Here is a 16,807-nt window from a genome sequence, read left to right as displayed (position 1 = left end):
ATTCTCTGCTACTCTAATGAATCAGTCAAGCAGAAATATTCATATAAATGTTAAATAGGTATTTGTAGCACTGATTACAATCTTAACAACATTTTAAAATTAATTTATTACTTCCAAAGAAGCTTGAAAACACAGGACTCCTTTTATTCCCATGCATGCCGGAGCCTCTCTGTGGGATGCCGGTTGCCTGCCTTCAACTGCCCACAACTGTATCAATGACCTGATTTTTCAGTAGAATTTGGGCTGTGCTCTTCCACCTCTCAAACCTTTGCAAGTGAAGAAGCAGGGCTCCAGTTGTCTGGTGAGCTCTGTGCACTTTGGCTCCACCAGTCCTTTTAAATTACCTGCTCTCAACACCCTGGCACTCTGGCTGTAATTACCTTGTTCAATATCATTAGCAGCACTGTGGGATGGCTGAGTTCAGCTCAGGTCAACAGAGCAGCTCCTTTATATGCATGGCAGCAGGACTGAACAGAGCACCCCTGTAGAGGAGATGCAGGGTTCACATGGTGTGATCTTGGGCCACATCTGGACAAAGAGGTGTTTTACTTATTACACAGAATTCCTTTTAAGTTAGCAACGGAGAGCTTGTCTATCTAGTAAAGACAGTACCCATCTGCAGTTGCCCATCTCACAAGTTGCTGCAAGCAGCACCACGCTGGTCTGTATGTGGGACAGGGCTGGAAGGAAGGTAGGTCAGACGAATGGCCACTGAAATGAACCATTTCATTGTCTGTTGTGCTGATGTGCACCTCTTGAGTGCAGTACTTATTCTTCTTGGTGAGAGCAATTCTTACTATCAGTAAACAAAATATAGTACCCACCAGAAGGTGATCCTCCCCTTTGTTTTGAGATTATTTGACTTGGATTTTAATTTTACCACCTGGTTATGCAATGGTAAGGGATGATCAAATGTCCTGTTTGGTCCTTCTTCAGAGAAAGTCAGTCACCTCTCTGTGGTGGGACTCTGAGTTAGATGGCAAGGCGAATTAGTTTTGCCATGGGACTTTGAGGTTTCTTTTGGGACTCCGATTGTTCAAGAGACAGGTATTCCCAGCCAACTACTCTCTCTACACCTGTATATGCCACAGTATATTATTCACTTCACCAGCACCCTGTGAAGAATCTGAGCTGTCATGCTTCACCTCCTTGCCCTGACTCCTAGAGAGCACAAGTTAACCAGGTTGTTTTTCTCTCTTCGTGCAGCCGTCTTTTCTCTGGTATGGCTGATGCAAAGTATCCAGACACAATTGCCTTGACATTTGATCCCACCAACCAGTGGCTTTCCTGTGTATACAATGACCACAGCCTGTATGTGTGGGATGTCAAAGACCCGAAGAAAGTGGGCAAGGTGTACTCTGCTTTGTACCACTCCTCCTGTGTGTGGAACATTGAGGTATGTTGTCTACAAGCACACGTGTTGGATTGTGAGTTGCAGCTGAGGAAGTCATCTAAGGATCTGCCAAATTTGAATGCAACCACTTATTTATTGCAGGGAGAAACAATTGACTCAGATTTTCTCCTGGGGTTAGTGTGGTTGCTACGTGGCCTGAGTTGGAGCTGGGAACAGTTCTTTGGCTGCATTGTAATGGCTGACCAAATGTGTGAGAGGCAGTGTGCTGCTGGGAAAAAATATCTCACCATTAAAAGGTGACAGGTGGGAGAAGGAGCAGAACTGGACAAAGCTGAATGCAAGGGCTCCTTTTAGAAAATGTGCAAGAGGCTTACTGCTGACCTCAATGTTTTTGAGGTCTATGATGAGCAAGTGCTCCAAAGTCAAATGAACGAAACAAGTGATAAGATCTGAAGTCTGATCCTTCTTAACCTATTTACCAGAACATGTGGAAGTAGGCTCTTGAGTGGCTGTCATCTTCCACTCTGTTTAGTTGCTTTCCCTCAGAGGAACAGAGAGAAGGAAAGGAGGTATAGGAAACAATGTAGTTGTTAATATGTTGAAATATGTTCAACAGTGGTCAGGAAAGAGGGAAGTGATTGAGGACTCTTATTATTTATTAATTGCATCTTATTATTTCCTTCTGAATTATAAATCGACAGTAGTAGATGCAAGTTGCAAGGTGGTTGTTGCATGGTTGTTTTTGTATGGTCTTTGAGGTACTTCCCTTTGAACTAACTTTGAACTATTAGAAACAAAGGATGCTGGCTTGCTGCACAGTTCTTAAGGAAATTTTCTATGTTCAGGGAGGCTCAGTGAACATTTGTTTGAAGTGAATGTGAAACTGTGGTCTGCAAACAGGGTTTCATTAGAACTGTCTGGCTTTCACCTTTACAAAACAGAGAGAACAGCCTTTTTGTCTCATTTTGTTTTGAAACTTGCTACCAGTGTCTAGGATGCCAGGTGCCAGGCAATCTCATTAACAGGTTAATTTTACCTGCCCTCAGATGTATCCAGAGATGAAGGACAACAACCAGCCATGCCTCCCTCCTGGTTCTTTCATCACCTGCTCCTCTGACAACACCATTCGATTGTGGAACACTGAAAGCTCCAACATCCATGGCACAGCCTTGCACCGCAACATCCTCAGCAATGTAAGATCCTAGGTTTTGATCACCTCTCTGCTCTTGGGGTTGCTCTTCCTCATGTACAGATATACCCAGGTTAAGGCCCAAACTTCTTTGCATCTCTAAGTCAACACAAGCTTCTCTGTAAACTCAGCATAAGTCTGATTAAATGTATGAACACAAAGAAACATGAAGGGAGTACTGGGTAGAAAGGCAGTTCGTCTGAAATAGAGCTGGGGTCTGTTGCTGTTTTCATAAACCACCCAAGGATTCACCAAGCTTAGTCTCTTCCATGAGGGCCATATGCTCCAGGAGAATTGTTTCTCTTCTTCTGCATCTCTGTAATGCGTAATCATTTATAGATTTGTTTGGAAAAGGTGCATTAAATGAGGCAGAGGTTTGGGAGAATTGAATGAGAAACAGTTTACACTCACTTCATCTATATAAGAGGGAGGATACTCATATAGAACAGTGATTACGTATGGACATTTTCTTCCACTCTCAGTTGTGCTGGAAGATCTGTGGACACATCAACCCTGACCTTAGGAATCAGATGGAAAAAACTGCTGCTGCTTCTATCAGTTCTCAAAAGGCTGACTTGGATGATCCCTAGAAGTCTTTCGGATTCCTGCTGTGTGCCCTAATATGCTGTAATCACTAATCCCAGACCTTGTCGGTAGTGCAGGAGATGCTGTTAATTTCTAGCTTGAAGGGGAATCTTGCAAAGGGTGATCGTGAGACAGTTTTGAAACTTTCATCCCACAGTATGAAGAGACTTAGTGCTTGTTTCTAGCAATTACAGCATTATTGCCAGTGAAGTGCATAGGTTGGCCAGGAGCCCAGTTTCTAAGGCAGATGCTTCGCTTTCATGTTTTGTAACTAGTAAATATTTCTGGGTATATTGTGTCCCCAGGACTTGATGAAAATCATCTATGTAGATGACAACACTCAGGTGCTTCTGGACACTGATTATAACTCAGCAGGAAGTGCAGAGAAAGCTGATGCACAAGTGATGGATACGAAGGTGGGGATACGTACTGTCTGCGTGAGTCCCAGTGGGGAGCACCTGGCCTCAGGGGACAGGATAGGCACTCTCAGGTAATCCCATAAAGCTTCTTATGCAGATTGCAGACTGGTCAGGCATGAGAATCAAAACCAGATCTTGCTGTCTTGCTAATGTTATTAAACATACTGAAATGAGTCATGTTGTGTCTTAGGATATATGAGTTGCAGTCTCTGAAAGAAATGCTGAAAGTGGAAGCCCATGACTCCGAGATCCTGTGTCTGGAATACTCCAAACCCAACACAGGTAAATGAAACTGAGCTGCTTCCTTTTTGTGTTTGAATATAATGTTGAGCAAGTCAGAATGTCCAGCCATGGTATTTTAGAATTCTCAGTGGTGAGCTACTCCTGGATTTTGGAGCAGGCTTGCAAAGTTGGGCCAGTAGAGCCAGACTTTACAAAAAGGCTTCTTTCTCATACTTTTTCTTGGACTATTGTAAGTTGAGATTGAAACTTGTTCTGTTTCTTATTGCAGTGTGAAATCCAGGGGTGTTCCTTTGTGTCCTTCCATGCAGTTTGCTACAGTATAATGCTTTGTCCCTAAGATGACTTGAGAAGCTCTTTTGAAAATGGTCTTGTACTCTTTTTAACTTTCTGACAGGTTTAAAGCTCTTAGCCTCAGCCAGTCGGGATAGATTGATTCATGTCTTGGATGCTGGGAAGGACTATAGCCTACAGCAGACCCTGGATGAACATTCTTCTTCCATCACTGCAGTGAAGTTTGCAGGTAGAGAATCATGGCCTCCCTCCAAAGCTGGATTTGAGCACTGCTGTTGTTCCATTGTGGCTGTAATGTAATTTTAGCTACTTAAATACTGGGCTAGGCCAATTTGGAGCTTCAGCTGTTTTTTTGTGCTGTCTTTTGTAGCTGCAGTCCTAACAGAAGGTGATATGTGATGATACGTGCCTTCTTTTCCTTTTTTGTTTTCTTCTTCTCTCCTTCCTTCCCACTTAAAAAACCTTTCCTGATTGAAGTCCTCAACATTTCTTTGGAAAGCTGTTTTTCTGTAATGATTTACCCCCTTTAACTGATGTCAGATGGCTAAATATTGTTCTTAGTGAGAACAACTGTGGAACAGTTGTCCAAAAAATTCCCCAAACCAACAAAAAAAAAGTTTCAGGATTAGCTAGTCACAAGTAAAGTTGTCATTGCAAACCAGTGTAAGACTTTGCGTTCGTGGTAATGGAACATGTTGCATCTCCAGCACTCAGATACTACTGATGATGGTTGGACACCCGTGTGCTGTTCTGTGCTGTTGTCAGGAATAGCAAGAGTTGGCTGCTCTGTCAGGCCAAGCTGGTAGCCAGGAAGGCAGGCAGAGGTAGTAACCTCACTGGCAAGGGGAAAGTCCCATATTACCTGAACAGAATGGAACAGATCAAGTCCAACTAGATCCATCCGGTAGTCCAGATCACCAGAAAAATCCATGGTGATAAGACAGGCCAGCAATGCAAGGTCTTGATCATTCTGAAGACAGTGGTCAGGGTCAGCCACAGTTCAGTGCCTGCGAGGCAAGTGTAGCATCACAAGCCATTGGCAGCAAGGCAGGTTCGAGTTCAAATCAGGAAGCTGAGTCCATGGGTCAGGATTTGGATCAGTGGGATATGTGTCCAGGCCCAGGTGTGGTTGCAATGCTGCTGCAGTATAGCTCAGCTGGGTCTCAAGCATGAGAACCTCAGCTTGAAAATAGCTCCAGAGTGAAGGGACCTTGCTGAAGCTTCATAGCAGAGGCTCCCAAAGCTACTGTGTGGCTTTTTGTTGTTTTTTTCTTTTCTTGAGGAGCTGCAAGGCCAGCAGGTTTCTCTAACAAGTCTGTCTTATCAGTGAGCTGGCCCTGAAGGCAGCCAGCTGATCTCCTGGTAGCTGAGGGAACTCGGCTTAAGGCCTGGCAGCTGAGGCCTGTACACTGGTCTGTGAGCCAAGTGCAGGCATGCTTTAAATGGGTGCAGTTCAAGGGCCTGTGTGATACTGGATTCATTTTCATTACTTGGAGTTTTATCAGGTGTTCCTTTGCTGAAGAAGCAGATTGGTTACAGAGGATTGCTAAGTGAGGAAGGAAAGCCTGACCCTGCAGTAAGAAAGGGCAGCAGGAAACAAGTGACCAACTCTGAGGTCTGAAAAGTGCCTGTTGCCTGTTTTCAGCTCATACCAAATGTGAATGTGCCACATTGCCATGGAATGCTGTGGCACAGAGAGAGTCAGCACATGACCATACTGGTGAGGGAGAAGACAGAATTACATCCTAATCTGTTCTGTAAAGCTGTATTAAGGCCACATGCACTCTGAGCACTAACAACAAATGCTGTCCCTGAGACAGAGCTTCTGTTTTGCTGCTTAGGGAGGAGTCAGGCTTAGCTAATTAGGACTAGAATACATATGGTGTGGTATAAATTGAAACATTTCCTCCATCTTGAATCTGTGTTTATCTTTTGTCTCCTGCTTTTTTGTTCCAGCCAATGATGGCAAAGTGCGAATGATAAGCTGTGGGGCAGACAAGAGCATCTATTTCCGCACTGCGCAGAAGGTAACCTTATCACAGCTTTTTGTGCACTGTTAATTAATAATCTCTGCACAAAGAAGCTACTTCAAAGAATGATATCAGAGTTCCTTTATGAACTTGTTGCTATTTCAACCTCAGTGTTTCCCACTGACAAGAGATTACATTTGGAGAACTAGTTCTGTGAAGTATGCAGCTAGCTCTGGCCTGACCTCTCACAACAAGACACAAAGTAGAGTTAGGGTATCTGCTTTTCTTTTGCTGCCAGAGCTATTGTGAAGAGTGGTGAAAGAATATGGGCTGGAGAGGGAGTTCATTGTACCTCCAATCCCAGCTGCCTAGGAGGGGTTGTTTTGTGCTGGCTGTGTAAAAAGACTCATCTGTATTTACTTGTGTTTATTAATGGGTTAACTACTTGATCTTGACACAGTCTTTGCCCACATGTTTAGACAGGAGAAGGAGTTCAGTTTACCCGAACGCATCACATTGTTAGGAAGACCACTCTTTATGACATGGATGTGGATCCCAGCTGGAAATACGCAGCTATTGGATGTCAGGATCGTAACATCAGGTTAGTTGACTTCTTGTCTTGAAAATATGTTGCAGTCAAAAATGAGGCAGCCCCATTTCCATCATTATTCCTCTCGGTTTCTTGATACAGCGTTTTCAGACAGATCTGAGGCCTCACCTCACACTGTGAGGTTGAACTCTGCCTATCCCCTCACTGATGAAAAGCTGTGGATATGTGCAAATACCCTTGAGATTCTTGGCTTCTCCCGGAGTTGCTCTGCAGAGCAAAACCCTTCTACTGGGAGGGCAAGTGCGCCTTTCTTGGCACATCACTGAGCTTTGGGGCAAGAACTTCTGCACTCGGGTAGTTTTTGGTTTTGAAGATACGTCTAGTGAGAAGCTGTGAGGTCCTGTGGAATGGCTGGGACTGTGGGAATGTAAAACTGAACCAGGTGTTATTGTCTTTGAACAAGTGGAGTCCATTCTCTACTCCCTTTTTGTCCATTTCTCCAATCCGCCTTGCTTGTAAGGAAAGGAGTTTCTCTGTACTTTTGTCTTCTGCTATTGCAGTTGGGTGAGATGTTGAGAGATTTGGTCATAGCTAAATATTACTACTGGTTTAGTATTCTAACATAAATATAGTGTCTTGCTCTCTTAATCCTTTCCTTTAGTATGGAGGTGCCACAGGCACTTTTACATCAGGGAGGACTGAGGCTTGATAATAAAAGCCTCAGATTTAATTCAGATAATCTGCCTCTACATCACTTTTGAGGTTGTTTCTTGAACCATTTAAGTGATTGGTGATTATATTTCATGGAGATCATTTCCCCACTTTCTGTGGCCCTGTTTCATCTATTTTATGTGGAATGAGGAACAGAGATAGAAAAGGATCCTGGGGACAAAGAACCCCAGAACAGTACCTGGGCAAACTGAACCATGTTATCTTCCATCATCCTTTCAGGGTTTTCAACATAAGCAGTGGGAAGCAGAAGAAGCTTTACAAGGGATCCCAAGGTGAAGATGGCACTCTTATCAAAGTAAGCTGTTTTCTTTTTCTTCCTTTTTCATTTTTTTCAGCTTTTGTGGATGCAGCTCAGGGCCAAGAAAATGAATCTGAACACAGTAATTGTTTTTTTGCTTGCTCCATTCTGTCCTTTACCCTGCTGCTGCTTCCTCCCATCTCCATCCTTAAGGGCTGGTAATATATTTGCATTCCATCACGCTAAAACAGGAAAAGAGTCAATAAATTCTGAAGGTGGTGTATGATTTTTCTCTCTGTCCTATTTCTGAAGTAAGTCACTGACCCGTGCTGTAAAAACAAGTAGAACTGCACCAATATCTGTCAGGAAATTATTTAATTCATTAAATTTAATCCTTTACTTTCTGCTCCAGAGAGCTCATTCTGGGTTTCCTGACTGTTTTTGTTAGGATTTTTAAGGTGCAGATGCTTGCTGATCAGTGTTTGTGAAGTGGTTTTCAGAGGGCTGGTACAAGTGAAACTCTTTGAGTTGATAAAATTAAATAGCATCTGCCCTGAAAAGCATGGATCTTGGAGTGCTGGACAAGCCTGGTAACTGCTTAGAGAGAGTCTGTTGATGTTTTCCACCTACTGAGTTCATCCAGATCTTGGGGTAGGGTAACATGCCTGCTTCTGCCACCATCCAGGCTTACCTTGGTAAATCAGGTATGTTCAGGAACCAGAATTAAGAGTGATGTCAGCACATTGGGATGTGGAAGAATTACATTCTTGTCTTTAAAGGGGGAACCAATTTACACAACCAAAATATCTCTCAAGTTAAATTGCCAAACAAGCTGCTGCTTTTTTTTTCCTCACTTTTTTTCCTACCTTTTAAACCAAATACTTCTGTTCAGCTGAACAGGTCAGCAGTGTTATTATTGTGGACTGGAAGGAATGTCCTATGAGGGGCAGATGAAGACTTTAGGCTTGTCTAGTTTGGAGAGGAAGAGATTGAGGGAGGGGTGACCTCAGGATGAGGAGAGGATGTGGAGAGGGAGGTGCTGAGCTCATCTCCTTGGGGAGTAGGACATGTGGGAATGGTTCAAAGCTGCACCAGGGGAGGTTTAGACTGGACATGAGGAAGCATTTCTTTACTGGGAGTTTGGTCAAACACTGGAGCAGGCTCCCTAGAGAGGTGGTTGATGCCCCAAGTTGTCAATGTTGAAGATGCACTTGGTCACTGCCCTTAATAACAAGCTTTAGTTTGGTCAACCTTGAATTGGTCAGGCAGGAATAGATGATCATTGTAGTTCCCTTCCAGCTGAAATTATTGATGAATGTCAATAACAGGGGAAAAAGGAAGGGGAAAATAATTTTGTTCATTGTCTTCTGTTTTACAGAGAAAGATAAGTTCTCTTTCTCTTTGCCTATTATAATTCCTACAAGGTTTTTTATAAGTCAAAGTAATGAAAATGAAAAACTGATGCAACACTTCATTGCTGATAAGCTTAGGTGCTTGATTATATCTTTCTCAGACCAGAAACCCTGAAATGGGCTGGTAGCTGGATTTTTTTGTTTTTAACATCCTTTATAGTTTTTTGTGTTTTTTTTTTTTTTTTATGTGTACCTCAAGTGGGGAATCTCAATTATTTTTTAATGTTGCTTTGCTGATTTTTAAGACAGTTATGTAACCAAGGGGATTATGGTTATCTCTGGAATTTAAATTTTCTTGGCCTGCTTTTCTGAGATGATAATATACATTGCAGTTTAATGAGTAGAACCCAAACAGTGACATTGGAAGCAAAAGATCCAGCAACAAAATAAAAATTAAAGAAAAAAAACAACTCAACAAACCCAAAACCATTACTTAAGTACCATGTTTCCCTCAAAAACCAGACATTTTCACTCTCAGTTCCTTAAAATTCTATAAAGAACAGAGCAGGACATTTGGTGACAGTAGCTGTATTTGCTGTGTAGTGCAGCTTTAGACCTGGTAAGGCATTTAGAGGGGATTTTATATTTGATCCAAGATAAAGCAACTAGTGGATGCATATGAAAAAACAAACAACAAACAAACTAGGCCAAAAATGGGACTTGCAAATGCTGAAGATTTGACAGTATCATGGTCAAAGACAGTTTCTTGGCAGTGTTTAGTTCTTTTTTTGGTTTCTTCCTCAAGACTAGAATCTTTTAAATTTCACTTAACTCTGTCAGCTCTAATTTTTTTTTCCTTTTTCTTTATGGCTGGAGGGGGGTGTTTTGGGGTGTGTTTGGAGTTTCTTATGGGTTTGTTCTGATCTTAACATAGAAGAAAGTAAGGTTAAAAGAAGGTAGAAGAGAGAGGTATAAGTCTGTCCATTGGTGGTGATGTCTTCACAGTTATGAAGGCATTTAATGTAAGTGTCTTTAGTCTCTGATTAGGTTAGAGATAGTCTTAAAAGTTTAGTCAGGTTGGAGATTTGTCCTGGGATGCTGGATAGTCCAGTATTCAGTTGGAGTCCTGTGGGATCTACTTGCATTTTATTCTGTTCTATGACTGTCTTGGGTATTCTGGACCATTTTCATGTGGCTTGAAGGTACTTTCTCACCAGGTCTTTTGATTCCTCTTGTCTCCTAAACCAGGTGCAAACAGATCCCTCTGGTCTTTATATTGCAACCAGTTGTTCTGACAAGAACCTGTCCATCTTTGATTTCTATTCTGGCGAGTGTGTTGCAACCATGTATGGACATTCAGGTAAGGCACATAAACTTCTGGGAATGCATTTTTTTCTGCTGATAACTGTATAGTTAGGGTCCAATAGTAATCAAAGATTTCTGAAGGTTTCTCACTACTAAAGTTTACCTAATTAGTATTTTTGAGTAGGTGGTAGCTAGAATTAGTTGTAATAGCTTACTTCATTGCAATTTCAGCTTTTGCATTTTGCACACAAGCACACACACACATCAAGCCATGAATTTGTTTACACAGTTTTTCTCTTAGGCTATAGAGTAATCTGTGTTTTTTCAGAGTATATTAAATTTCATTATGATATACCCTCAGCTCATACCTTGCAGGAACTATTCTATCATAGGCAAAAAGAAATTACATTTTGCCATGAGATACCCTTTCCATGTCAAACCTGGATTCTCGGTTAAATGGTTATGGTAATTGGAGCATATTGATCTGTGAAGTGTCTTGGCTTTAATCAGAATTTGAATTACTGAGTACAGAGAGGCTATTTGGCTAATGATCACTTCTGTCCATTGGAATAATTCAGGGAAGATTTTTTTTTCTTGTACTTTATTTTACACAGAGATTGTAACTGGGATGAAATTCAGTAATGACTGCAAACATCTGATCTCTGTTTCTGGTGACAGGTAAGAAGTGTTTGCTTGTTTGTGGTATCAGCTCATACCATCTCACGCTGGATTTAACCGTGTCCTTAAGGAGAGTAGATTTTTGGTTTTTTAATGAAGGATGTTTTATGCATTCCAAATAAACCTCAGAGCTTTCTGAACCCTAAATGTGTGCTGTTGGTAAAATTCACAGTTCACAGGGCTTATATTATCCTCATGGAATGAGACACACAGTGCAGTACTTCACTTTTCTGAGTGTAAGTACTGTTCCCTACTGGAAAGGAGACAGAGATGTGGGCTGTTTCCTGACCAGCCTTCAGGTCTGTAATGTAAGGCAGCTTGTGCTGTTTTTACCAGTGGTCCCAAAACTTTTTCTTGCAGTACTCCTGCAAATTTCACCAGGAGAAAGTGCCTGACAGGCTTGTCCCCACTTTTTGGTCCTGCCTATAGGGTCCTCTTTGCCGCTCCCCTGAGTCAGCAGTGGTACAGCTGGCCCCTCATTCAGCTGATTTAGGTCACTCCCCCCAGAGGAGTTTTCTGCTGATGTAGTGAGCTAAATCAGTTCACTAAAAGCTTAAGTAATCACCAGACTGAGCCCAAGGGGAAAAGGAAAATATATGTCTAATATGATGATTGTAGAAGGGAGTGGACTCACTATTTCTGGAATCAATGAATGCTTAAATAAGCTGAACTGAATAAAATTCTTCCTTGGAGGAAGATGGTTCCTGGAGTGCTATTGCAGGTCCAGAGCAACTCAGATTCTCTCCCTTTTTCTTTTCTTATTAATAAAACACAACTGAATTGGAAAGAGAGTTTTGGAGGGTGAGTTGTTACAGAACATACAATATATCATCTTAAATCTCATCGGTTGGTTATTTCTGTCTTTCAGTAAAAAAGAAAGTAATTTAGATATCCTATTTACCTTTCACATGTATAAATAGGTTAGAGAAAAAGTTGCTGGACAGAGTCTTTTTGTTGTGGAGTTCCAACAAATTCCAGAAACGTGGAAGGTTTAAAGTACCCAGTGCTCCTTGAGATTTAGTGCAGCATTCCCTTGTTGACATTTCTATGAGCAAAAGGGTCATTTTCTATACTAAGAGTGTGGAGGAGGTGGATGAGAAATGAGGAAAGGATTCATGAGGAATTTTGCTTAAGGAGATGAGGAAGCTTGCTTTTCAAAGAAGAACGGGGAAAATAGTCTGTTCACACACAGCAGCATGTGCAAAGAATAAAACTAAGAATAGAAAGAAAACTGAGATGAGAAAAGGCAGAAGGACTGTGAGACTCATGTAGAGGAAAAGTAGAGCAAGGTAAGAAAAAAGCCAAACCAAAATGCCACCCCCCCACCACTGCAAACCCCAGCAAAAGTAATAGGTGGGAACATGCTTTTGTAGAGTTTTTGTTGAATGCCAGTGTATTCACAAGTTCATGTTGTTTGCTGTTGATCTCTAGGTTGGATAGCTGTGGGGGTGGGATAAATGAACAAGCCAGATTTGCTTGCAGAATTTTGTTTCCTCCTTTTCAGTAGTTTTTCAGCTGCAGATCGTGGCTGTTACTTCAAGAGAGCTGTTGCTTGAGGGGGAAGCAGCTGCTTGCCCCAGGTTGCCATAGTTCCCAGGCACAGTGCCTCACCCCTTTCTCCTGGATGAAAGCTCAGGTGGGAGGATGACACTATGTTCCCTGTCAATGGGAAGTGTCTATGTGATTTCAGTAGCTGGGAGTGATGCTCCTGAGTGTGGCACTGAGGGCAAGAAGGGAATTCTTAATTTTTAATTTAAAATCTTCACAGGCTGCAAAAAAGGGGTTTATGTTTTCTTTTTGTGTGATATGGAAATGAAAACCTTTTAAAGTGTCTCCTCATGAAAGATAAATTATAGAGAAGATTCAGGCATTCAGGGTCCTGGCGCTTTTGACATTTGCCTCGCGTCAGGGAGACCAAATTTCGTGGTCATTGTTCAAAATGGCAAAGTGAATTAATTTTTTTCAGACTATCAAGAAAGAAGAAAAAGTCACTCACTGAAAAATCTTGTGTGAATTGTAGTATACCCCTAAGTATGCAGGCACTGGTGTGTCTTGAAGAAGTGGATTAAATCATTTTTGGATTCAAAGTAGGGTGCAGGATTTTATAAGTGATAGCAAAAGCACCAGCTCTGTTTCTACATCAGTGTAAGTATAACCACCTAGACAGGAAAGATGACTTAGATGAAAAGAATTAGTTAGCACTGAGGTTAAACTTCAAAGACAGTGCTGGTCATTTTACTTTCTAGTAGCTGAAGAAGAGATACAGTATTCTCTAATGTGATGAAGAATATATTTCTTTTAAAGCTGAATTTCTGAAGAAATTAATGAAATGAGACCACACTGTTTCCCTCTCTTAAACGCTTTTGAATCCATTGACCAAATTTAATTAAATTTCACAGAATATTCTGAGTTGGAAGGGACCCACAAGGATCATCAAGTCCAGCTCTTAAGTGAATGCCCCATATGGGGATTGGATCCATGGCCTCGGTGTTATTAGCACTATGCTCTAACCAACTTCGCTAATGGCCGTATAAATTCCTCAGAATTGTCCTGGAGGGAGTTCAAGTAAAGTAGTAGGAGCACCCTGACTGCAAAAAGTTCTGCCACAGAACAGTTAAGCTTATTACACCACAGAGACTCCATGGGATGGTGGGCATTAGGAAGGCCTTGCCTGTGGGGGTAGTTGCAATCAGGTGCTGCAGCTTAACCACTGTTAGAGGACGCAAGGGACATCTGTAGGCTCCACTTATCCTTCTGACTGCAGAGGGACCCGTTATGGCATTTCCTTCAGCAACTGATCAGATAGTCAAATAAAGTTATAGGATCAGAGATGAGTCTGTGCAAATACCTCTGCAGTTGCTCTTGCTCACAGGGAGTCTTTGCCAGGCAGGTTTTACCCTTTTGTCATGAGGCTTGGGCTGGGATTGAGTTTCTGTTCCTGCATGTATCTCCCTGCCACAGACAGGAGGGCTCTAGTTTGTGTCTGCAGTGGGAATTAGTATCAATTAACTAAACTAAGACTTGATCCCAGCCTCACCTTTCCCTCTTTCAGCTGTATCTTCATCTGGCGTCTCAGCTCAGAGATGACCATCAATATGCGGCAGCGACTGTCTGACATGAAACAGAGAGGGAAGCAGGCAGAGAAGTCTCCTCCTCACAAGGCAGCTGGACTCATGAGGTGAGCAGAGCAGACTGAGAAGAGGTGGTGGCTTTGTAGGGTGGGATGTGAACAGTGTGGCGCTGGGATTCAGCTGTAGGGTTTCTGCTGTCTTCACTGTTAGTGTCTTCCAAAAATTCTCTTATTCTTCTGTTGGATTTGCCATGGTTTTTGTACCCTCCTTCTCTGGATGTAGAAACCAGACTGTAATCTTCCAGACAGACTTATTTAGTATGCTTCACTGATTGCGATGTATATACAATGCCTCTTCTGTCTTAATTTGGTTTAATGATATGGTCAGAAACTTGAATAAGCGGTTCACCTAGGAATACTGAGGATGGTACATGGCATCCTACCAAGGAAGCTGTGAGGCTTTACGGATAAAGTTCTTTGGATCTAAGCTGAATGCAATTTAAAGGCTGTTTTCTATGGTGTCAATACTGAAGTATACCTGTGAGCTGTACAAGCTTGCTATGTTGATCAGAATTCTGAAAGAGTCCTTACAATTGTACTTTTCTTTGTTGGCTGTTTTCTGGAGACTTTGAAAAAATCACCTAAAATAATTATAATATAAATAATAAATATAAAAATAATTTAAATGGGAAAAGCTCTTGGCAGTTTAGTCATATTACTATTTTTTACTTGGTAAACAACATATCTAAAAACAAACTCCTACAGCCTACCAGCTGAATAGCTCTAAATTTATCTGGTGACCTTTCTTTAAAAAGTGGTGCTTCTGTTTTTAAACAGAACAAGAGTGACAGGGGATTTTGGATTATTAGTGTAATGTTTCTCTGTAGTTTGTAAGTAGCTGAGACTAATTTGACTGTAAGCAGTGCAGAAGAGAGTCCTGACCAAGCTGATATGAGATCATAGTGGGGAAAAAAGAATAAACACAACCTATTTTTAAAATTTTATTTTATTTTATTTTTAATTTTTTTTGTTCCTATGTTCCACAAATTTCCTCCTCCAAATGACTACAAATTGAGTTCTGGATATAAAAGTACCAAAGCACTGAAGGATTTACCACACTGGTTGTTGAGTATCATGAGGATCTCCCCACTCCCTTTGGGAGCAAACAGTGTTGAAACAAGTCTGTCTGCATAGTTTTGTTTTGGAAAGCCTTAATCTCCTTGTTTTTGAAATGAGTCTTGTCTAATAAGTGCTTTCAGTAATGATGCGGGGAAAACTCAGGAAGCCTTCTTTTCTAGCCAAAATTCTGCATCTGTCAAGCAAGTTGCTTTTTATAGCAGTCTCTCCATTATTCCAGCAGCTGCAGCCTTACCCTACCAAGGCTCAGCCTGTGGCAGATAATCCCAGTCCTCTTCCACGTGAGGTGATACTTGTTTCCATCACAGACGCTTACTGAAGGGCGGTGCTAGTGGCACGCCAAACCCACGAGTTTATTAAACTTGTTTGGTAACCTCATTGCAAGCCCGGATCTACTTGTCAGCTTTGAAAGCTTGTTTTCAGTTTTGATCGACCGCTGTGGTCACTGGAGATCAGCAAAGACATAACTCCAGAGCATTTTCGATTGGGACTAAAGATGGAAGAAGAGCCTATTGGACCAGCATTAATGAGGTGGGAGAAGGAAAGCTAATGAACTTGAGTAAGATTGGTTTTCTAGATGCCCTGTACCTGTTCAGGTTGTGTTTCCAAAGTCTGTCTGTGTAGGTTGCAGTGGAGAGTTGAGTTGTGACTTGTAGTGTAAAGCTGTTGTCTCAAAACACTGACAGTATGAGAAAGCTCCCTGCCTGGTGTTAAGTCATTTGTTCCACAAGATTTGCTCTAGAACAAGATTACTAGAATTTGGTAGGGGATTTAACACATTCTGATAGTTCTATGAGTGTAATTACAGGATGAATAATCAAAATAATATTGGGGTAACAAAACTGATCTGATGAGGCAGTGGGAGCTGAAGATTTCTGATTCAGGACAGTGCTGTTTGTCCAGTTGCAACTGTCAGGGCAGGAATTGACCCAGGTGAGTAACACTGGGAGTGTAAATACACAGAAGATCCCTTTTTGGGTCAGACTAGTGCTCCTTGAAGCCCAGTATTCTGCCTGTGACAGTGGCAATGGAAGATGCTATTTAGTGAGACACTGCATGAGCCTGGCTATATAAACCTTTGTGGGCCTATTGGCTTCATGCTCAATTGTTATCTCAGGGATGTTAGGAGCTACATCTCTACCTGTTCCCTTTAGTATTTGGCCCATTGTCCACTGAGTTTGTATAAATTCTTTTTGAACTTTGTAATATTGTCTGTCTGCAGCCTCCTTTTGTGACAAGTTTCAGGAGTTCACTGTTCTCTGTGGAAAGAAGGACTTTTTTGTCTCTGTTAAAACACATCCTACTAGTTTTGTTGAAAGCCCTCTGCTGCTCAATATTGTGAGCTTTGGTGAACTGTTGTTCTGCATCCAGCTATCAGTAGTGCCCATGGTTTTGTAAACCTTTATCATAACCTCTCTTCATCCAACCTCCTCTCTGAATGGAAGAGTCCCAGTATTTTCAGTCCCTCCAGAAACTTTTAGAGAGGCTAATGTTTCTCCTCTGATATCTCTGACTCACTTTCATGGGGCACTGTATTATCTTGGAGCTGATCAGACCTGTATGACCCACAGTTCTCCACAGTGAACTTGAGAGCCTTTCAGTTCTGCCTCTGATTGTGGTAATTGCAGATTTTCTGCTTTTTTCTGAACATTAGGAGCTTTGATAGTTGAGGATAATAGAACTTATACTCAGCT

General features: G+C 41.7%; 1 protein-coding gene across 5 annotated transcripts in view; it reads left to right on the top strand.

Moving 5' to 3' along the window:
• The window catches only part of MAPKBP1 (mitogen-activated protein kinase binding protein 1), a 101,368-nt gene that overhangs the window by 62,539 nt on the left and 22,022 nt on the right, over positions 1-16,807 (top strand). For all 5 annotated transcript variants that reach the window (XM_050336999.1, XM_050337002.1, XM_050337001.1 and 2 more), the window contains 11 exons: positions 1,207-1,396; positions 2,401-2,547; positions 3,434-3,618; positions 3,738-3,829; positions 4,185-4,310; positions 6,038-6,108; positions 6,531-6,652; positions 7,553-7,628; positions 10,172-10,283; positions 10,843-10,906; positions 13,959-14,084. In XM_050336999.1, the coding sequence (XP_050192956.1) occupies positions 1,207-1,396; positions 2,401-2,547; positions 3,434-3,618; positions 3,738-3,829; positions 4,185-4,310; positions 6,038-6,108; positions 6,531-6,652; positions 7,553-7,628; positions 10,172-10,283; positions 10,843-10,906; positions 13,959-14,084 (1,311 nt within the window). The remainder of the gene's footprint in view (positions 1-1,206; positions 1,397-2,400; positions 2,548-3,433; positions 3,619-3,737; positions 3,830-4,184; positions 4,311-6,037; positions 6,109-6,530; positions 6,653-7,552; positions 7,629-10,171; positions 10,284-10,842; positions 10,907-13,958; positions 14,085-16,807) is intronic.

Source organism: Myiozetetes cayanensis, unplaced genomic scaffold (assembly GCF_022539395.1).
Source record: "Myiozetetes cayanensis isolate MyiCay16 unplaced genomic scaffold, myiCay2020 scf6-25, whole genome shotgun sequence".
Lineage (NCBI taxonomy): Eukaryota > Metazoa > Chordata > Aves > Passeriformes > Tyrannidae > Myiozetetes > Myiozetetes cayanensis.
This window is presented reverse-complemented; position numbering and strand designations above follow the sequence as displayed.